We start from the raw sequence: 24,399 nt of genomic DNA on the forward strand, positions 1-24,399 counted from the left end.
TCAGCACAAATGAAAAAAAAAAGATTGAATACGATTCTAATCTTTAGTACAAAAATAGATTGTATATAAGGGAGTAGCAATGAGAGAAGATCACAAAACTGAACACACCGACTGTGACTGGTGCGAGACTGCATAAATTATCTTACCGATTTATATACATATGTACATAAAAAATTAAGTTCCCGTCCCGTCCAATGTGATCAATGACTGTTGCGGCTATTCGTCGCGGTCATATTCTTATAATCCCAAGTTCAATCACGATGGCTCATAAATTTGGGCTCTTAATGGGCATCTCACAGTGCGGTCATTGCGCCCACCATACCTATATTGGTTGTGGTTTTGATTTTGACGTTGATTCACCCAAACCTGTGACGGTTAATGTCCCTTAATTTTGACGTATTGTTTTGTTTTCATTCAAGACAGAACTTTTTTTTTTGTTTTTTGTTTGTAAAGAATGCAAGTCACAATTCTCTCGTTCAATGTGCTCAAATGTGGTGAATTTGAGTTCATAATGTATCGAGAGGAGCAATAACCAGTAAAAACAAAAAAAAAAACACTGCTGCTGCTTACAACACCCAGTGGTTGTGTTTTTCTTTCTGCTACTGGTGGTTAAATATACCTTTATCGTATATTATTCACATAAGCATGCAAAGGAAAAGGAATTAAGTGCATGCAACGAGTAAATGTGACGGGGGGGCACTCTTAGAGTGAGTGACCGACATGAGGGAAGTTCGGGGACCTTTTTTTTTTTGTTTTTACGTTTTTATTGTGTAAAGTAGATATCTCTAAATTTTTATTTACGATTTAAAAATATTTTTTTTTGTATTTTTGTTTACAAATCTTGATACATTCTGTCACTGTCAACTAGCGCATTTGCTCAGTAGTTTTTGAGATTTCATTTCAATTTGTAGTTTATTTTTGTTTTGTTTCTGTCAGTTTTTCAGTTCACTCACTTCAATTTGTCAAAATTTTAGTAAATTCAACTTATAGTGAAAAAAATTTGTATAAATCTGTCAAATTATTGAAATTCACCACACCAACCTTTTTTGGGTATTAAGTAAATGAAACTGGTTTTTAAATACGATATTGGTTATTTGCGTTTATTTGTATATAAAAATCTATCTTTTAATTCGTATTATATTTGAGTATGCGAGGTGAATATAGAAGTGTCAAACACTCTTTTCGATCGAATCCATGCGAGATGAACATAGAGGTGTCAAACACTGTTTTGATCGAATTCAACCTTTTTTAACACTGTTTAAACACGACTTAGAACAGCAAGACAATCATAATATTTTATTACTCGATTACAAAATGACCAACATAGAATTTGTGATATGAACATAAAACTCACCACAGGTCACATGGTAGATTCTATCAACATGACATTGAGTTTCAAGTGATAGAAGTTTGAGAGTTTTTGGAATGCTCACTCAATGACATATGCGAGGTGAATATAGAAATGTCAAAAACTTACTATGAATCGTTTAACAAAATTTAAACGCAAATGAATCAAGAACTGTGAATGAGAAATATGCACTTGAAACTTGATTGCAGAAAACTTGCTCATCAGACTCACATTTTAAATGATATTGATTGACATACGAGGTGAATAAAAACAAATGTCAAACTTTGATCAAATTCACTCTCACAGTTGCATTTCGATGGCAATTCACCACACTGTATAAACTTAAAAATACCAAAAGTCAAACTAATCCATATCAATTTGCCTTTAAATTCAAAGTTGCATGAGTTTTTGATGGTGTGGTATGAGTTTTTGGGGACGCTTCACATTTATCACTGTGCATTTTGTCTGCATTATACAGAAATGCTCTTACATCGAATAGAAATATATACATTTTTTTGTTTGTGTTCTGCATTTAAGTATAAATGCTCACCCAATGCAGTACATAAATCATTTCCAATTGACACATAACAGAGTGCATCAAATCTAGATATTGGATTGTCTCCAAAAAAACAAAAATCAGAAAATCTATTTATTTCTAGATTACACTTTGTTACAAAAACACATACACATACAAATTCCCCAAAAAAAAGACTTCAATACCAACCAGCATCAGAGCCATTTCAAATCCATTGCGCATGCAACAAAACTTCCTGCTGCTGCTGGTGGTGCTGGGTGATGCCGCATCAAACGCACTCTATACACGAGTATAGGCACACCATAAAATCCCCCCACAAACTGAAAAAAAAAAAAACAAGATTTTGGGGAGGAGACGACAAGGGCATTTATACTATACACAAACTCATGATGACGATGATGATGATGGGGCATCACATTGTGCTTGAATAACGTTTGCCGCAACCAAACAATCCTATTTCGAATGCAAAAAACGTTTATGAGAATCCCTCTCTATAACCAAAAGCCAAAGCCGAAAAACTCCCAAGGTATTGATATTCTATACACACCACAACCAAACTAAATCCAAAGAATGATGAAAAGAAAACGACAGCAGCAGCAGCAGCGTTCGTTGAGGAGAACGACTCAGGCCAGGCCAGAAGTATAGCTAATACCCTACTCTGTGAGCTGTACACTGTGCCGCCCTGTGCCGACAAGGGATATTATGTGTGCGATGTTTTCATACATACGTGAGGAGTATTATATGTATCTCCTCTAATGGTGCCCATAATAGGCTTCTCCGCGCGACGGACGACCAATGACGATGACGCTTCTTCTCATGGCCCTTAGTTTTCTCAAAAAAGCCATCACCAGAAGCCAGAGCTGCAGCTGAAGTATAATTCTTTTACTTTGTGTTCTGTTGGTTGGTCGGTCAGAAAAATGCCCATCTACCGCAGCAGTAAATGTGCTGGGATGAGGACATTGAACTGAACGTGTTAGTTAGACTCTCTGTGCAAACGCTTAAAGGGGATCATCGAACCATATCCACAGCAAGAGCGACATAAAGTGAGAAGGGAACAGCAGAAAAAAAACATTCAAATAAGTTAGCAGAGCGATTCGAGGAAACCAATAACAACAACAAAAAAAAAAATATTATTATTCCCCAATTGCTGCTGCGGATGGTCGTGCGCAGAGTTAGCAAATCTCATCCTTTTCCACCCAAATCCTACTCTATACACTCCCGAAGACGTCTTTTCTAATGAAATATATGATCTCACATAGATACGATGTAACTCCCTATAGCTAGCTCGCGCAAAACTGGACAGGGACACATTTATGTGTATACGCTCGTAGTATTCCCATTTACGAGTATGTTTCTTCTTTTGCCCACGTTCCAATGATTCTAAAATGATGGTAAAGAGGCATCAGTGCGGTCGACTTGCGGTGATGTTCAAGAATTACATTAGAAAAATGGCTATCATTCTCAATCTCAATGTCGTGCACGCAGCGAATTTGCCATAAATGGAAATAACCTGTGCTAGGTTTTTTTTTTTTTTTTACAAATTAGATGGGAAAAAGACGATACAAAAGATGTGAGTAAGAGTAGAAGAAACAACAACAAAAATGAAGATGAAGATTCTTTTGAAATTTATTGAGCTCTTCAACTATACAAGTCTCTCGCGCAAGCAGGTCACTGACAATTTAAAACAAACAAAAAGAAGAACTCTCAAATGGTTAAATATTACAGTTGCTCCAAATCTACTTTTGCCTGAATTCTTTGTTTGTTTAAATAAATCATTCTTGTATCTGCGTGTATCTCTGTCTTTGAATCTTCTTTTTTTTTCTGAATGAATCAGCAAAAGAAGAAGAATTTTCTTTAAACTCAATAACCTTTCCGGCTTCTCTCTTTTTTGTGTGTTCACATCTACTCACTTACTCACTGGACTGTGTAAGTGAACAGTTTTATTGGAGTCTTATAGGATTTGATTGAATTTATCGTTTGATGTGTTCTGCTTTTCATTTTGTTTTTTTTTCTTTTTGTACAAAGCGGAAGTTGGAAAAGTTTTCACATGCAAAATCACATAGAGGAATAGTTGTTTTTTCTTGTAATTCTTTTGCCAAGATCTGAGATTTTGCATTAGAAAATTGTACATTCTGTGCGTCTTCTTCACCACACACTACAATATATCATTGATTTCATTCAAATGGAGAAATTCAAGTATATCCAGTTTCATTGGCACTTCTCATTTGAGATGACTTGAGAAATAAATGAAAGATATTTTTTAAAAGTAAATTTCAAATAGATTTCCGGTCCAAGTGAAGATGCGTGGACGTTTGAAAGTGTGGTGAAATTAAGTTCTTACAGTATAAAGCCATTTTTAAATGAATTTAGACATTAAGAGTAATGAACTGTCAAATTCAATCATAATAAACATAATAAAGTCACCTATGAAACGAAAATCTTGTGACTTTAAATGCTTTAGACAGGAAGCTAGTGGTGAGCTATTTAACTTTTGCTTTTATCCGCAGCTGCGTGTTGAATTTTTATAGATTTGCCAAACAAAATCTAATTTGGTTAAAAATATAAATCATTATGATTGAACCTTAAAAGATTTTCGTTAAAACTTTAATCAAACATACCTAGCTTTACAAAAGTCATTTGCACATTGGCAGATGTCATTTGAATCAATATTTTATATTAGCCGTGTTCATTTAAATGAAACAAAGTACAGAGCGATTTGTAAAGAAAAACAGAAACAAAAAAACATGTTAGACCTGTTCCTTTAGGAGGTGACAAATTATTACTAGTACCTTACTAACGATTTTCAAAAGATACTTACCACTCCATTTCCTGTCAAAATAATACAAATTAATGACATTTAATTTGACTTTTCAAAACAAAAACTACCTGTTCATGATGAACCTAGAAATTTACATTGTGAATTCCGTAAATATTTCACATATTGGTGTTTTTTTTTTTTTTACTTCTGACAAACAATTCAAGTTTGTTAGATAATTAGAAAATGATCTTGAACCTTTACCACAAGATCGAATATAAAAAAAAAAATCAAGACAAACTAATTGACACTTGATGTGATGTGGTTTTATTTTTTATATTTCTTTAAAAACACCCTAAGCAATATAATCGTATGTATATTTAAATTGATTGTGTTACTCATTCTCGTGTTGATTTACAAAATCAAACAATGATGTTGCCTTTTTGTATTGTCTGATTCATCACATTAATTTGAATTTGATAAACGTTCATCTTGTGTATTTATTGATGGAAGTTTTTTTTTTCAATAGACACAGAGATGTTTTGTATAATGTATTAAGTTATTAAATAGTATTATTTAATATGTGTTATCTAAAAGTTTCATCCGGCATCTGTGGGGTTTTCTATTTAAGTTACTACCTGGAAATGTAATATGTTCTTGAAAAGCAATTTAAATCCCTATGACTGTTTACCTTTTAAATTGACATTTGATTAGAGATTACATTTAATATTAACTAAGCAATTATTTGCGTCTTATATCGTTTACTTCATTATTTTATCCGCCTTTATATTGACAGATAAACGTCATCGCTTGTTAGTTAATTTATTTTTCTTATATTCACCACATCTGTACTTTTTTTAAAGTTGTGAGTTATTTCCCCACTTAAAATTACTCACCAGCCCTCAATTATGTCTGCTCAAATATGGTTATTAATTAAGGCACTTGCTTACACTTGTGGTGAAGTGACAGCTGCCAAATATATCAATTTACATTTATTCACCACACCTCTTTTTTTGCAAATTAATGTATTATTTCCACCCTGCTGTCAACTCCTATTGTGTTTACATTTCATGAATGCACAACTGTCATTTTTTTTTTTCTTCTTATTAAGCATAACATCCTCCAAATGATCCGATTCCAAATTTCTCATTTTCATCCAAAATCTTAACACGCATTCAAAATTAATTCGTTTGGAATAATTAATATATTTTGACACATGTGTGGTGAGTTCGGTCTCATCTGTCAAAATTAATTAGATTCATACTTCATACTCAATTTAACACCTTTTACAGGCAATATAAATAAAATTAACTTGACATTTGGCTGTCAAATAAAGAACAATTTATCTGACAACCAAAAAAGGAGCTAGTTAAAAATGCAAAAAAAAAATTACCATTATTATCAAGAACACATATATAAACTTGGGTGTTAATATGACATTGACATTCCAAAGTTTATCTCTACCATATTGAATACAAATGTCTGATGAATCTCTGACCTCATATGTGAGTTAGGTGTGTGGTGTGATGGTGATCCGAAAAGTTCATAATGAACTACCAAGGCCGTAGACAGACACAAAACAACCTTGTTTCTCTTTCTCTCAAACAAAAATATAATATTATAACAAGCTCAAGTAGCAGCAAATATACCTCTCTCAAGGATAGACGCATTTTTAGTTTAGTAACCTTCCTTTGGATTGAAAATATGTATTCTCAACAAAACACACCCCCTCGACGATATCGTCGCGTCGGTCGGTCGTTGTCTTTATACTAAGTTCCAACAACAATCGCTTTCGTCGTCATCTCTTCATCGTTCGTATAGTCGTCGTCGTCGTGAACATCAAACATCACCATAACCATTATCATGTCTCAAACGTTCAGGGCAGTTCAATAAACGCGTATTCCAAGGTGAAATTCTAAAATGTCTTCTGCTTCTTTCGTCTTCGTATTCTATAATTTACAAAAAAAAATAAAACAAAACATAAGAAGAAGCTCTATACTCTTTAGCAAGTCGATTGCTTAGCAAAGGCATCTTTCTCCATGGCTATATTCCTCGGCTGGCGTCGTCATCGTCGTCGGCATCGTCTTGGAATGGACTCGACTCCGGTCGATGGTCGTGGAGACAAGAACGTTGAAGAGGTGGCGCAAAGTAATTGAGTTTAACGTACGACTTTGTTGCGTGGCAATGGCAGTAGAATCAAACCATATCACCAAGAACGCAATAGTATAATCCATGAGGCATTAGTAGCTGATGAGATAGGGATGAGCAGCAACAGGAGCAGTAGTATAACAGGCCCAGACGATACGATTTGCGCGATGCAAGAAAACGAAACAACGACATATTAGCCAGAACATACAAACCAGCATGTCTGTGTACACTCTGGTCTGGACTGCCACTGCCTACCTTCCAGCTCCTTTATCATCGTCATGCGTTCGGTGGCCTTTCCACCAGACAAGTAACCAAACAGTCAACCAACCATTCACCCTATACCATAACCATCTACATAGTCAGCTAACAAACAACGTTTTTGGCCTTGTTCAGATCATCCAATAACTTCAAGTTCAATTCCCTTACAAACAAAAAAAAAAAAAAAGTTATTTTTATTTCATTTTTTTTTTTTTTTTGGTTTCTCAACTGGTCCTCTGCCTTTTTTTATTATTTTTGGTTAATATGTAAACAAATAAAAATAAAGTCCCAAAAAATATTGTTGCTACACAATATCTGTATCTGGTCATTTACCTATGATCAAACAGTGTGTGCTTCTTTTGAAATTCTGGGGTTCTGACATGCCGCAGTCTATTTTACAAATTGTTCTCTTTTTTTTTTTGGAGGATATTTTTTTTTTTTACTTATGTCCATTGAACTTAGGGACAATGACACATAAACTTATTCTCTCAACGGGTGTGACTGTCATGCTGGGCAATTTTTTTTTTTTTTTGTTTTCACATAATATTTTTCACCACACTTTTATAGATGGCAGATAAGAAAGTTACGATTTTAAATGTCAAACAGAATATTACAGCAAAGCAATTTAATAAGGTTTTATCATGGTTTTTTGGCTTGAAATTGCTATTAAACGTTTAATTACGTTTTATTCATGGTTTGATGTTTTCATTTGAAATATTGTTTGTTATGCAAAAAGAAAAAAAAAAAAATACGTCGATTTCATCTTGCGCATCTTCAAATCACATAACACATAAAAGTATCACATAAAAGTATCAAATAAATAACAGAAGCTTGTTTTTGCTTAATAAAAACGGAGTTATTAAATTTTAGCATTGTGTTTAAACCTTAACTGATTTTTAGTTAAAACTTCAATCGAACAAACCTAGCTTAGCAAATTGTAATTTTCACACTGACGTTTGTCATTTTGATAGATGGTAAAATAGTCGTGTTCATTTAAAAGAAAATGCAATGACATTTTTGTCATTTTGGTATGGAAAATGAAAGGCGTGTTTATTTAAAGGAAAAGATTATTCAGCGGCATTAAGACGATCGCACAAGAAAAAAAATCAAAAGTAAACGCAGAGGAGAATATAATTCGTAGATGGTAGGTATGTAGTAATAGATTATTGTTTTTATCTATTTTTGAGCACTTTTCCACCCATAATCAAACTCGGGAAAGGATTACAAGAATTTTTAAGCGGAATTTTCTCCGGATACATTCCAATGTATATTCCAATACTCACCCGCTTATAACTATATCACATTCAATAGTGTCAAGGAAAATCCAAAAAATCAATATCTAATTCAATAAAACATAAAAAAAAAAAAAAATAGAAAAGAAAAAGAGTCTCCCAGTCAATAGTAGTATAATAATGATGATGGTGAAAATGCTGCATTTAAAAATCCGTATTTTCTCCTTCAATTAATTTTCATTCAAACTATGGATACTTTCCACTTTCTAGAGAGTGGCTATCGTCGTCGTCGTTGTCGTTGTTGCTCCATCTCTAAGTCTAAAACCGCACACAGTTTGTTGTGTTGTTGGAAAGTAATACGTTTTTTTTGTTGTTGTTGTTTTAATGTTCATTGCTATGTATTACGACATAAGATACCGCCACCTTCGAATAAGTTTCAAATACAAACAACAACAACAACAAGAAAACTAACTATAACTCGAGGCAAACAATGAAGTTTCATTGTTGTTGTTGTTATAAGTATTGTTTCTTTTTTGTGTTTGTTTTGTATCTTCGCATGCATTTCTCTTCCTTAAACTTTACTCTAAATGCGAGTCAAGAGATATTTTAACAAGAAATTTCATATAATCGTGCTATAAAAATATATGTTTGGTACTTTTTTGTTTGTTGTTGTTGTTTTTTAATCATGTTTAAGATACATCTTTTATATCTTTCGTTGAGTCAATATTATGTAGATGAGGTCTTCTGCATATACTCTGGGGATACTTTTTTTTTTTAGAAAGGGTGGACCTTTCTTCATTGTCGATGGCCTGTATTACTCTCTTATAGGGACATTTTATGGTGTATTTTTCCGCCCACATTTCTTCGTGACGACACACTCGAATTCGTATCGACCACATTTTAGTCAGAAAAAAAAACAATGTTTATATCCACTTCCGTACTTTCTTCATCATCATCGTCATTGAAAGAGGGAAAAAGATTCATTCGATGTTGTATATTTTTGTATGGCAATGGCGAGGAGAAAAAAAAAATAATTCAATAAATCAACCGCCTTGTGTGGCAGGCAGCAGCAGTTTAGTTACCGATGCCACGACATGTTGTATATTGTGAGAGTGACCCGAGCTTAACTGTTGGCACATTATTCGCTTTTCAATAAAAAAAAAAAAAATCCAAAATAAAAAAAAAAAAACTGCTCGTAACTTTATTCAAAATGTGGATTTGAATGAAGGAGAAATTGTATTTCAAGCGTTTCTCTTTGAATACCTATACCTTTTATGCGCGAGTACATAATACAAATAAAAAAAAGATTGATCTGGTATCCAAGGTTTTTGCGTATATTTATAATAGAAAGAGAGATAGTTCCCATCCAATGACTACCTAATTAGGTCAATATAAGTTATTAGAATGTTAAACCATGATGATGTAGTAGATGATGATGATGATGATATGGGGTTACGACGACAACGACTATGATGATCCCATGTAAGGAAATGGTTATGAATTATTTTCTATTAACTGCCACTCATAAAAATATATATGAAGTTTAATCGATTAAGGCTATGCGTGAGTTATGGAATTTAATTGGTTAACATGGTTAAAGAATTTGTTACATTTATATGTTTTATACATATTTGTATGTCTATAATTTTTAATTTATGATTGAGAAAATATTGAATTTAATGTCATTTGAGTGAGATTATTAATTGAGATATTAGTTTAGCAATTATATATGATTGTCAAGAGTAAAAGCACGTAATTCATCATACTGAAATGGTTGTGAAAAGGTCATATAGATTAATAAGCAATTGCAATAAAATAAGACTATAGAAATGAATTCAGACTTCAATCTGTTACTTTATCAATTTTTGTTGGGGGTACAAAATCTGAAATTTAATGAAAAATTTATTAAACTTATGTTTTTAATGATTTCTACTTGAGCAAATTTATAATTGCCTTCGCCAAACTCGACTGAAATTCTAGTTCAATTTATATTAAAAAACATTTTGATTAAAAACCTTCACTTTTCAGATTTGCACTCTGTTTTATTCAATAATCTAGTACAATTTGTTTATTTTTAACTATTAAGCCAATGAGTGTTTTAAAACACAACTTGACACATGGTAAAAAATCTTATTGCAACTTATTTCGTAATTCTTTGTTTAATATACGACACATTTTATTTCATTCAAGTACATTGGGTTAATATTCTAGTACGTTTTTTTTTTATATTTTTACAATTGTTTGCTTTCATATTCTAGTAGATTTTTGTATATTTCTAGCCAAAAATAATACCACCTAGTTTTTACTACTTTTAACTTAATATTTTAGGAAATTTATTACATTTTCAGCGAGCTGTCACTGTCAACAAACACGCTTTGTACTGTCATTTTATAATCGTTCCTCTTGAAATCTTTGTCACATAAAAAAAAACGCTGCTAGTGTCATCAGATCACTTTCATTCATAGACATCTGATCAAAGAAGTTGAAAAAATGTGAACTCCCTTTAAGCGATAGAAGAAATAATGTGGGTTAGTTTGATTCTATAATTTTTTTCTTTTTGTAAAAGGGCGTGTTCATTTATCTTGCAATAGGAGTCATGAGTTCTTTACTAGAAATCGATATAACTGTCATCTACATGCGAAAAAAATACTAGATTATTACTAATATAGTATATATATAGTATACTAATAAGTGAATACTTAAATGGGGTTTTAAGAAAACATGAGGCATATATCTAGTCCCACAAAATGAGCGTCCAGAGATTTTCTAGTTTTGTATGGACTTATTTCTCTGTGGTTTTTTTTATTAGAGCATATTTCCTAATCTATGATTCAATGACACACAACTATAGACAAGTTTAAAGAAACTTAAATGATATTTGTTCAAGGATCAAATAGAAGCTTAATCTATTCCAAAAATAATATACAAACAATTTAAATGTCTCCAAATAAATGTTGGATTAATGATTTGTAAAAATCTCAAGTTTCATTGAAAAAATTTGCAATGGAAGGTAAAGTAACAACAACAACAAAAAAATTTCAGAAATACAAAAGAAACAAAATCTACCTCTGCGCATAAATTACTTATTTTGCATTGAATCGAAGTGAAGGGACAGCCTTCATTTGATTTTTTGTATTTTATATTTCATTGGAGATTTCTTCAAGGTGTATCATCATCATCATCAACATCATCATGTTTGCTTGCAATACTCTCGTTTACATCAATACTACTACTTTGAGATTGTGAGAGAAAACAGAGAAAACGAACACACTGACATTTTTTTTTTCTTGCTGAAAAGGAAAAAGTTTCTTCTTTATTTTTAGCTCACAATTTAAAGGCTATAGTGCTTCTGTATGTAGAATGGAAGGAAAATAAGTAATGCAGAAATTGGAATAAATATTCAATTGAGTAGAGTATAGTGAAATGTGGAACTAAAGATATATGTATACAATAAATTGAAGTAGCTACCATGTGTTGTATTTTCTGATATAAAACAAATTATAATATCGCGTGCGAAGGATATCCCTCCATAATAATTTATCTTTTTATAATTGAACCAAAAAAGAAAACATAATAATAAAGGAGAACTAATTGGGGACCCTTTTTTTCAATTATGGTGTAGTGTTCCAATTTTTGTGGGGTAACAGTAAAAGTAAAAACCTTGCACAAGATGTTTTTTTTTTTTGTGTTTCAGAAAGGTACTAGTACAATTTGTGGGGATATTGGATAACAGCAGGTGTGAGATTGCTCATCGAAAGCAGCAAATTATAACATAATAACAATTTGGTTATTTTTTTTTTTTGCAACAGACGATAAACGAATTTTCACGTTGTAATAATTATTGAAAATTGGATACAATAACAATGATAAAAAATAAGGCTTCAGGGTCTTAACAAATAATGTCTGCTTATTGACCGATTGGATAGTATCTTTTTTCTTATTAATGACTAATGAGACATCTGCTACAGTTGATTCTTTATGCAGAGTTATTTCATGAAATACTTATTAAGTAAAGGATTAAATTTAACTTTAAGCCTGGATTTTGTACTAGAGTAAAGTTAACTCTGAGCAAACTCAACAATTTTGAAGAGTTAACTCTGGATCACCAGGATAAAAAAAACTGTGACTGACTAAGAAATTTCCTCTTTAATAAACTGAGGTCTAATTTGTTGCAGCCCTATTCGCTGTCACCTGTCCAAGTGAGACATTTTGAAAAAAATTCTATTACTTTCGGAATCGAAATGCGGGATTTTGATTTTGGCGTCTCCCAAACCTACCTCTTGGGTTCACTGGGGCTGAGTTTATCTATTTGCCGGGTTAACATAAAAATTTTGTATAAGATTATGTCGCAAAATGACAGCTTTAGAACGTGTATTTATTGTTGGTCACAAACTTGTCAGTTCGCTGAACACGCCTTTTTGATAAAACAGTGGAGACTTTTTTGGGCCTATTCACAGTAAACTTGAGACAATTTTCGTTGTCTACAAGTTTGAAGCCATTTTTCGAAAAATCAGCCAACACCGTCACGTACAGAAAAAAATTCGGTCACGTACGGACAAACCTACCTTTTTATTGTTCATATATAAAAATCTTGTTTGAAGCAATTTCTATAGATTGCATTAGTCGAAGACATCACTTATCATCCACGAAGACACAGAATTTCTTACAAAAACAGAGATGCGTCACGTACAGACAATGAAAGTCAACAAATAAATTGTATTGATACATTGTAGAATACATTTCCTGAACGAAATTAAATACATGTAACTTTATAAACACAATATAGCAGTACGGAATAAAATGACACATATGATTTGACAGATAAAACTGCCTGAAGTTAGGTTCTTAACATTTTTCGTTGTCTGGACAATTGTTAATTCTAATTTCCAAAAAACATCACATTCAGAATGACATCTGTCAATCTTAGAGTATTTTCCCCACAAAAAACGACGATCTGAAACTGCCATTAATACAGATGGCGCTTGTGTCATCGAACTAAAATCCATACAGTTCATTATATAATGAGGAATGAAAGCGTTCGTTTAACTTTCAATTGAATTATAAAAACCGAACACAAAAAAAAAAACTATCAATCAGTCAAATAAATTGCTTTCATTTTGACATGAAAGCAAACAAAAATAAATAAAAGTCCAAAATTTTCAAAAAAAGGAGTTAAATAAAGCAACAACGGCGACATTAGCGGGCAAGGGAGAGAAAACAAAGTGAAAGTCTCCTTTTAGCAAAAACATGGTGCGGCGGTGGTGGTTACTTTCGGGCGTGTTGCAGCATTTTCCCTTTTTTTTTTTTTTTGCTTCAATTCATTCGTATCCATCACTCACGCTTACACCAACTTTTAAGTCGTGTATAAGCATAAGCACATTATTGCTGTTTGAAAATTTAAAAATTAAAAAAAAAAAAAGAAAAAAAATGTCAAAAGGATTGCAAAACTATTTTGAAAGCCTTGTTATAAGTTGTACCGAAACCAATACCACCACCATCATCGCCATTACTGACGATAAAAACGAGCTTGAAGTATAGGCACAAATCTATGTGTTGCCTTTATGTCTAATTTCTTAAGCACATGGCTTTTTTGGTTGATATGGTGATGGTGAGGTATACATATCTCACCGGCACAGCACCGCACTGCGAATTTATTGCGTAAAAATCTCCATGGATCATAGACAGGCTCATTTCAAAAAGTATCTATCTATAGAAAAAACAAAAAACGAGTGAAGAAATAAACCTTCCTTGCTAGCAACATATAGAAATAGATATCGTCATAGACACTATGACTGTCTTGGCTAGATTAACAAAAAATCAACAACAACAAAACCATCATAAGCAGCATCGCAGAGTGATCAGCATAAAAATGTTGCTACACTCCTCCATTTAAGCGTCATTTTTTGTGTCTTTTGAATTATGCAATAAATGTTGCTTGCTTCATAGATATGCTCTGCCGAAGTAGTGTCGCAGCGGGGGAGCTTAAAAGGGAACGACGACACAACGAAACAAAATGAAAGCAAACGTGCTCTCAGTTTGTACAGATACAATTTGTATCTTTTTTTTTGTTTGTAATTGAAATCTTTTAGGTTTAAATACATTTTTTTTGCGCGCGCAACTTTGTTTTTAATCACCCTTCACTTGATGATCTTTTTTCTTTTTGGTTTCATTTAAAAAAGAAAACTTTGGCATTTTGAGAGTGTATTTGTGTTTGTTTTATTAGCTTTTTGGTTATCTAAGAGTTTATAATGAAATTTTGAAAATAAAAAAATTTCTCTTTATCTGGTAGATCGTTTGTATATTGAAAATGTTTATAATAACTACCACAGAGTATACAAAAATATAGAGAAAGAAACAGTTCAGCTTCAGAGATCAATAGGCATGAAGTGAAACGATTTTTATTTTTTAATTGTATTTAAAGTGAAACCAAAGGGAGAGTTTTATGTATTGTTTTTTTGTTCTCTTTTTTTTTTTTTTTTGTATAAAAATGTTGATGTAAGTTAAATGAATATTTATTTTAATTTGGCATACCAGAATGTTAAATATTTTTGTATTTTGGTAATTAAAATTTATTTATGGCTAATGAATCAATCTTTAGATGATAATTATTCATTGAATTGATATTTTGTTTGTTTTTGTTTATAATCGTGGAAGATATTATCTATTTCCTGATCATATAAACTTTGTTGCAAATGTTTAAAATAGTTGTTAGAAAATTGAGTGAAATTTTTATGTGAGGTTAAAGGTCTGTCAGAAATGTTTCCTGGCAATCTTTTGTTAAAAAAGTTAAAAATGCTTTAAAATCTTAAAATTAAAGTTTTAGAGCTCCCTTTCCATATCCCCGACCCCCTTCAATTGATTTAATGCAGAAATTAATATTCAGTTAACTTGGTTTTTAATATTACATTTACCAGTTTGTTTTTTTTTAACTTGCCTCCATTAAATTTTCGTTCGATTTTTGTAATTGCAACCCAACTTGCTTGCAGGTTCAAATATTTTAACGGTTTTGTTTGATTTGACAGAAACTGTCAAAACTCCCTCTGTGCTCCTAATTGTGCAAGTTTTGCTAAGCAAGTAGCAAAACACTGAAACTTTTTGACTTAGAAAATCATTCTTTTACTCTTTTATTTACAACTTGCATGAATATTGTTGAAATATTTTAACGTGCAAGCAAACTGACTTCTTTACTTTTTTTTCTATTTGCTTCAAAATATGCATGTAAATTATAAAGCAAGTAGGTAACTCAAGTGTGAATTAACATTTGAATGTATTACTATTTGCTTGGCAAAACTTGCATGCAATTCTTCGGGGTTAGATTCCAACTGACAATCTGCTAAATTGCTTGAGAAAGTACTCTTCTATGGGCTTCAAAATTTGCATGCAAGTCAAGTACAAAAGCAAGTAGGTATCTGAAGTGGGAACTAACATTTGAATGTATTGCTACTTGCTTGGCAAAACTTGCATTGCATTGGCGCACATTCCAACTGACAATTGGATATAATTTGTCAGATTCCATAAAAAGATACTAGCATTTTTTCAAAGTCCGAACTCTAAATTAGCCATATTTTGTCAAGCAAGAGTGTTTCTGACATTCATATATTTCAGAAGTGGGAAATGCGTTTATTATTTAAAATTTTCTCTAAAAACTTTATTTTGTATGAGCACATTTTTAACAGATAATAATTTCTCTTTTATTACAATTTCAGGTGAAAGTGGTTAAATTCAGCTATATGTGGACTATAAATAATTTTAGTTTTTGCCGCGAAGAAATGGGCGAAGTCCTTAAATCATCCACATTCTCCGCGGGTGCTAATGACAAATTAAAATGGTAAGAAAATTAAATTTAAAACAAATAATTTTCAATTAAAATTAATAAATATTTCTTTATTTTTAAGGTGTTTACGAGTTAATCCAAAAGGTTTAGATGAAGAAAGCAAAGATTACTTATCCCTATATCTACTATTAGTATCGTGTAATAAATCAGAAGTAAGAGCCAAATTTAAATTTTCTATATTAAATGCTAAACGAGAAGAAACCAAAGCAATGGAATCACAGAGGTAATTATAAAAAAAAAAAAATATTATTTTTATCAACAGAAATCGTACAACAGTGATATGCATTCATCATATTAAATTATCTCTTTGTAAGAATTCATAACATTTAACTGAAATCCCATGTTTCAGCAATCTGAACAAAAAAAAAAAATCTCTGAGATTTCATAAATCTGAACTTGTCTAACAATGACAACTGAAGTGAAGATCTATCAAAATATGCGCCATTTTGAATTTAATTCAGTAGCTGTGTTCAGAACAGGACAGAACATTTACTTTTAAATTCCATTTTTAAGATTGAATTCTTAAAATTTGGTCTTTTCAGTGATCTAATGATCTCGTTTAGTGGATACCAATCAAAAGCACCGAGACAAGAAAAACTCGGAAAAGGCCAACTCTTCTTGGAAGCTTTTCTGTGAATTTTTGGTCCTAAATAGTACATAAGTAGCCAGTTTAGAACAGAGATTTAGAAACCAAGCAGGCAGATTACGAAAGACTTGAAGATCCCACAGACTTCCTTGGAGTTTCTCTTCAAGAAGCTCGTTGGACATTAATTCTCTTTGCGAGTTCCGAGCAGATTTCTGCCCGGACACAATTTCATGGAGATCGGATCATTCAAGCAAAATATTGTTGCTTCTTTGGGCAGAATCCTGAAAACAATGAGCTTATTTCTTGGAAAGGTACCCGTTTTATCCCCCCCAACGTTAAATGATGTTTTCTTGAAAAGACCCACAATCTTAAGTAAGCTCATACTTTTTTATCTGGTCAATTGAAATAGCCAGTTGCATTACCCTTCAATTTTTTCAACCTTTCATTTTCATAATGCCCTTTTAATGAATTATTAAATGCAAAATGTCCTTGACTGAAATTTCAAATTCAGATCTCACTTTGTGAAATTTCTTTAAAGTTTGCAAAATTGTTCAACCAAGTAGGTACATAAATTTGAATAAAAATCAGCATCAAAACCGATTACAATTCCAGACCTAGTACCTTAATTTTCAAGGCCACAATGCTCATCTGAATATCGTTCCAACCCAAAAAAAAAAATCACAACCTGCTATGAAACTATAACCAAATCGATTTTTAATAAGAATCAACATCTCAAACTGAATTTCAAAAGAAATTAAGTCAAAAACGTTAACCAGAGTACATAGCCTTTGTAACGTAAATGGCGAGAGAGAATGATTTTTTTTTTCTTTTGTATATTTTTGAATTTATTATTCTGTTTGGAGGCTGTCAGTCAATGTTACCAAGCTCCAAGCACATACACACAACCATGAATCAGTTGAGTTAACTTGAGTACTTTTTTGCATGATGCAAATTTCCAAAGAGAAGAGTGACTTTTTGATGAATGCATTTAAAATCTCTGCTGGACGAGGACGAACGAATGACTGTTATTTTCCATGATATTAATTTTGTCTTGATTTTTTGTTACAGAGCTTACCGTTTCGTACAAGGCAAAGATTGGGGCTTTAAAAAATTCATCCGAAGAGATTTTCTGTTGGACGAAGCAAACGGTCTCCTGCCAGAAGATAAATTAACAATTTTTTGTGAAGTTAGCGTTGTAGCTGATAGTGTTAATATCTCTGGTCAAAGTAATATCGTACAATTCAAAGTTCCCGAATGTAAACTCTCTGAAGATTTGGGTAATCTATTTGATAATGAGAAATTTAGTGATGTCACACTGGCGGTCGGTGGACGTGAATTTCAAGCGCATAAAGCAATCTTAGCGGGTAAGTTATAAAATGATTTTAAAAAAGAACTTAAAGTTTTAATGATTGTCAATTGTTTATTCTTTTCTTTGACATGTTTGCCCCGTTGCTAGCTCGAAGTGATGTCTTTGCTGCGATGTTTGAACATGAAATGGAGGAGCGTAAATTAAATCGAGTAGCCATAACAGATGTTGATCATGAGGTACTAAAAGAAATGCTACGCTTCATCTATACAGGGAAGGCTCCCAATTTGGAAAAAATGGCCGATGATCTCTTAGCTGCTGCTGATAAGGTAATTTTTTTTCTATCAATTGTAATAAACAGTAACAGAAAATATGAATTTTATTTGATTATTTCGTTTTGTCTTTAATTTGCTTTTTAAAAAGAATTTCGCTAGTTCCTTCGTAAAAAAAAAAATGAGCTTTTGGCTGTATGATTAATTTATCGAAAACGGTTTCTGTTTTCAATTCTGGGTTCTATATGTTTGAATTCGAACCATGAGCTAAGTGGGCACGGCCACACTACCATTCTAATTTCCTTCAGTTCATTACCATCAGCCAAGTCGATCTGACTACAACACTCCTCCGTTACTTTTTATTTAAATCTTCAGAGTTAACATCTCATCCAGTTAAACTTGGCAAAAAGATGCATTTTTGATCCAATGCATAAGTCATAAATCAGCATAAATCCAAAACAGACCAAAAAAAACCCCTATCCGCCTTGAATATTGGTTTTTCTGCCTCAAATCTCTCAAATCGGTCTCTGCATCACTTCAAGTTTAAGACTATGGATCTCCTATTAGAAGAAAGGCAAAGAAATAGAACAGAATAGGTTCAATAAACACATTTCAATGTTTTTTTTCGTATTTGTTCTAATCTCTTGTTTAAATCTAGTACAGAAATTCCAGGTCTAAACTATTTCAGACACCGTCAATGATCAAAACAGTTCGAAACTGAAAAGAAAACTACCTTGACCAGGAAATATTTTTGTTTTTTTTTTTTTTGTTCCGAACAGTAAGCTTCATTGAACAGAATATTTTTGAAAAACTTATAATTTAACGAGGGATTTGACTCCAAAATCAAACCTAACATAAAGATTTCTTTGTTCATCTTTTTGAGTTCCTAGGAACGATTAAAGTACCTTTCAACAAGGCATGCAACATGAGAAAATATAGTACAACTTATTTAGTTGCCTGATTATAGATTTAAAACGTTTAATTTTTTGTTAGTTCTAAAGCCTGAGTTTTGGAAAATCATTTCAATATCAAAATAAACCTGCAAGTTAACTCCTAAAACTCAATCACATGAGATTACTCAAAGTTTACAAAAATAATTTCTTGAGTTAACTCTAGATTAGAGTACAGCTTCGTAATAAAAAAAACGAATTAAGAAAAGGACGTACGTATGGAAACTTAATATGATTTGATTATGGATCAGAAAATGTACAGCATAAGTTCAGTGTTTTTCTTTTCGCGCCTATGCGCTTATCACTTTCTAAAAAATCAACCCACCATCGTCAGCAAAGAAACTTGAAACATTCAAGATCGTAAACCTTCTTGAGGTTCATTTCCAAAATATAGCGAGTTTCGACTGAAATACGTTTGTTTTTTGTTGTACTACTACCCTCTCGCTATCCTGCTCTATAAAAAGTAAGTAGGTGAAAATTGGAACTATGCAAATACTAGTTCAGATCGTGAATCTTCAGGGGATTTAAGTTTCCTTGGAATATTTTTTCCCCCCGGAATTCATTTGGCGATCGTGAATGAGCAGAGGTTCAGAAACCTTAGGAACTAAAATGTTAGTAAATTTTGGAGTACCTGATTGGTTAGCTATCAAAAATAATCTTTTCCATTCAGGCAATTTTATTGGAAAGTTGACTGAAAAGTTGGTAGAGAATAATATCCCTAGCTCGTTTTACACATCTTACTAAATTTCCGTTGACTAAATATTAAGTCCCTAATGTTTCCTGAACGTGACCTATCTTCTTTGGAGTTTGTTTTCAATGAACAACAAATCGTATGAAATGACAGTAAATTTTTCAGGATCATTTTCGTTGCCATTTTTGAAACAAAACAAACATTCTCAAGGAAATATTATTCAGGATAGCCCTAATTTTTTCTAGTTTTTTTTTTTCTTTTTATTCTCTACTATCTGCCCGACTCGAAATTGATTTTTACACATTTTTGATGGTTTAAAATGCAAGAGGAGTTTTGACTTCCGGAAGTCAGGCTTGAATTTTGTTCAGGAACCCGAATTTTGTAGATCCTAATAGGTCAGAAGATTATGATCTTCCTTTATGTCTTCCCAACAACAAAAATAAAGAAGTTTTTTGATTTGAATGAAGTCTCTAATTTTTTAAACTTGCTAGAATAACAAAAACATCTTCATAATGAAAAAGAAGACGATAAAGTCACAGCTTTTCTACTTTATTTCGTGCTCGTCCTGACGAAAACTTCGAGATCTAATCCAAAATTTTACCAAAAGTAGTTGCCATATTCCATACTTCTTCCAAGTATTTATTAATAAAACCAACATGATTGACATTCAAAATGGTTTATTTTACTTCCAAGTGAGATCAATGTCCTAAACAAAAATCAATTGACGAATAATTTCGTATGACAACTTTTTTGCTATTATCTTTTGTTTACTTCTTTGGTTATCATATAAACTCCAACGTCAATTCTTTAGAATTCTTATATGTTTTTATTGCCAGTAAGTCTCAAAAGTAAATGACTATAAACAAGTTAAATAAACAATTCAATTGAAATATTGTTACGAAAACGTAAGCTAATAGAGCAAATAATAAACAACAATCCATTTATTTTTTAATATTTTTACCAAGCAATCATTCTAATTTCTTATATTTAATATTTATTTCCAGTACGCATTAGAAAAATTAAAAGTGATGTGTGAGGAAGCGCTGTGTGTTAATCTTTCTGTTGAAACAGCAGCTGAAACCTTAATTTTAGCCGATCTCCATAGTGCGGATCAATTGAAAGCACAAACGATAGATTTTATCAATACGTAAGTTTTAATTTAAAAAATTTAAATATTTCAAAACTAATTGTTCTTTATTTCTTTGCAGTCATGCCACAGATGTTATGGAAACAAATGGATGGCAGAATATGATAACAACACATTCGCATTTAATAGCTGAGGCATTTCGAGCGCTCGCCACACAACAAATCCCACCAATTGGACCACCAAGGAAACGCGTCAAAATGAGCTGAAAGATAAGATCATTATCATATAAGCAAAAATTACAACAACAGCAGCAACAACAACAACAACAACAACAATACCCTAAACCCCAACCAATACATTTAATATGTCTAAAACATCAATCATTAGGAATTAATACAGATTCAACTAAAATAACCAGATCAACAACTACAACAACAACAACTAAATCGACAGTAAATATGCCATTTTTTCCAAAAACTGCAACAACTCCAACAACAACAGCAACACCAACAACAACAGCAGATACTGATTGGACAGCAAATACAATTAGAACAATACTTGGCCAACAGCATAAGAAAAAACATAAAAGTTCAAAAACAAGAGAAAATCACAACAAGAAACGCTGTCCATCATCAGCTTCAGCAGCAGCATCAATGGCATCATCATCATTTTCATCGTCGTCCTCAATAATAATTTCCAAAATTGAAACCACAACAAAACAACAACAACAATCATCATCGACAAAAACACAAACTAAATCAACAACTACAACAACAACACCAATAATACCAGGCTTTGTTCCCGTATCTATTCCTCCTTTAATCTATCAGGATCCAAAAAACACTCATGCAAAAAAATGGTTAAAAAATCTCAAGAGACATGCTAAGAAATGGAACACATAAATATCCTACTCTATATCCTTCAACATAAAAAAAATAGGATCCCAAAAAAGGAATTTGGAATTGTAGGACAAAAAACTATGCAGAGCCAGAAGAAAGCACAAAGTGGTCGATTTTCTCTCAGTTTTTTTTTTTTACAACAAATATAAATAGACAACAATAAATTATTTTTATCATTTTTAAAAACAAAAATAAACAACAACAAAAAAAAATATGAAGATAAAATAAAACTATACGAAATCAATATAAAATAAAATATGTTTTTATCTTAATTTCATTTCTTTCTTAACAAAAAAAAAAAATAAAATAGAAACAAATTGTACAAACAAATCAAAAAACAGAAAAAAAAACATTTAAAAATAAATACAATTTTTATTTTGTTAAACCCCATTGACCGGCGGCTATGTGTTGTTATTTTTTATTAAAAATTTGTATTAATTTCTTTTACATATATATTAATCAAACTTAAAACAAAAAACAATTGTGGACACAAATTGTTTGTATTAATTTTTTCTCTTCATCTCAGGACATTGCCAATACACAATACAATACACACAAACAAACAAAAAACACACATAGACACTTTTTAATGAAAATTAACATAGTTAAATTTTTTTCGACGAAAGAAATGTTGTTTTTTATTTTAAAAACACCAAACTATCACCAACCACCACCACCAATAAAAAAGATAATTAAAAAACAAACCTACTAAAAACTAAAACAAAAAAAATACAAACTTTTATTGTTGATAAATTTCATATTTAATTATAATTATTTTTTTTTTTTTTTCTTAATTTTAGTTATGTAACTATAATTCGTGTAAATGTATTATTTGTAATTTGTATTTATAAAGGAAAACAAAAGAAAAGCAAAAAAATTAATTCAAGTGTGACGAAAAAAAATTAAATTAAATAAAAAAAAACAAAAAAAAACTTACATGGTAACTAAAAAATAAAATAAAAATTAATAAAAAAAAAAGTAGACAGTCATCACTTGCAAAACAAACCACCATATTAGTTGTAAAAAAAAAGAAAAAAAAAAAAACAAATAAAGTAAAGTAAAGAGGAAGAAACATGCAAAAAAATAAAAATGGAAGGAAGAAAATCACTATAAATATTACATGTTCAAAAACGGATTCGTTTTAATGTTTTATGTTTTTAAGGAAAAAAAATAATAAATAATAAAATAATAATAATTAAAAATAATAAAAAAAATATGCTTATAAAACAATTTCAAAACAATGCATTAAAGAGCATTTTTTGGAATAGTAATTGCAAAAATTGGTTGTTTTTATTTTCGAGTTGTTGATTTTTTTTTCAGATTTCGAATTGTGTAATTCGAGGGAATGCTAAAAAAAACTTTTAACCCCTTTTAGCCCCATGTAACATTTCTGTAACAAATCGAAGAAGATCGCACAAAAGCTGTAAAAACCATATTTTTATTCTTTTGAAGCTTCTTACATTATCTTAAAGTATTGCTTTATCGAAATAATGCGCCATATTTCTAATAAATAGCACCAATACTTTTAAATTGGCAGTTAATGTTGAAAGTTCGGCTTTTTTAAAAATAAACAAATTTGTGTAAAAACTACGAAATCCAGAAAAAATATTTTTTCTGCCTAAACTAACGGTTTTTTTTTGTTTTGATTTTTGGAAACATTATATAGTTTTTTGTTTGAATTTTTGCATTTGTAGGTATATAAAAATAAATTATTTAAACTTATTTTTTTTTACTCCCTAAATATCGAAATAACTAAGTAAATAATGAATTTATTGAATTTTAAAAAATACATGCTTTATTATAGGTAAAGCCCAGTCGATTGGCATTATTAATTTTAAAATTTACGATGTTGGGGTTAACATTGTCTCAAAAGTTAATGGATCTTCGAGATTTATACTACAAATCTGAGACGGATATCTTAATATATGTATTGGGTAAATTCGGAAACAAATAATTTTAAATAAAAACGACAAATTGAAAAAAAATCTACATAATCAGGCTACTGCAATGTATTCAATTAAAAAATCGACCTATTTGTTTATCACGAATTACATTACGCTATCTTGAATCTATTTTTTTTTTCCAAACTTTTTTGTGCGATCGTAAATCTCGCTCGGAATTTATTTCCAAGGGACATAAAATCGCATCAATTGACCTAAGATACGGCGTTTCGCCCAGGTACGACATTGGGCTTATTAATTAGATGCTGTCGTGCCCTTATTCAGATACAAAATTTTGTCGATAGACTGTGAATTTTAATATAAGGGGAACCTGGCAACATTTTTGGGCCTAAAAACAGGCTGTTATAATTCAAAAACAAAACAAAAAATTACTCATAAAAAATGAGTAGCTATTGAGTATTGAAAAGACTGGGCTACAAATAGATCTCTGTAAATAAAAACATTAAGTTACACGGTTAAAAATTCTGTGGTTTTCTTTAAGACAACCTTACAATGAGGTCTTTTTTGAAAAAAAAAAAATATTTTCATTTTATTACA

General features: G+C 31.3%; 1 protein-coding gene across 6 annotated transcripts in view; it reads left to right on the top strand.

The window, feature by feature from the left end:
* Window positions 1-22,035, top strand: part of LOC129914814 (protein roadkill) — a 270,121-nt gene extending 248,086 nt beyond the window's left edge. For all 6 annotated transcript variants that reach the window (XM_055994221.1, XM_055994219.1, XM_055994220.1 and 3 more), the window contains 6 exons: window positions 15,983-16,104; window positions 16,172-16,333; window positions 17,765-18,060; window positions 18,153-18,331; window positions 20,920-21,062; window positions 21,124-22,035. In XM_055994221.1, coding sequence (XP_055850196.1) covers window positions 15,983-16,104; window positions 16,172-16,333; window positions 17,765-18,060; window positions 18,153-18,331; window positions 20,920-21,062; window positions 21,124-21,268 — 1,047 coding nt within the window. In that variant the 3' untranslated portion in view covers window positions 21,269-22,035. The remainder of the gene's footprint in view (window positions 1-15,982; window positions 16,105-16,171; window positions 16,334-17,764; window positions 18,061-18,152; window positions 18,332-20,919; window positions 21,063-21,123) is intronic.
* Window positions 22,036-24,399: the final 2,364 nt, after the last annotated feature.

Source organism: Episyrphus balteatus, chromosome 3 (genome assembly GCF_945859705.1).
Source record: "Episyrphus balteatus chromosome 3, idEpiBalt1.1, whole genome shotgun sequence".
NCBI lineage: Eukaryota > Metazoa > Arthropoda > Insecta > Diptera > Syrphidae > Episyrphus > Episyrphus balteatus.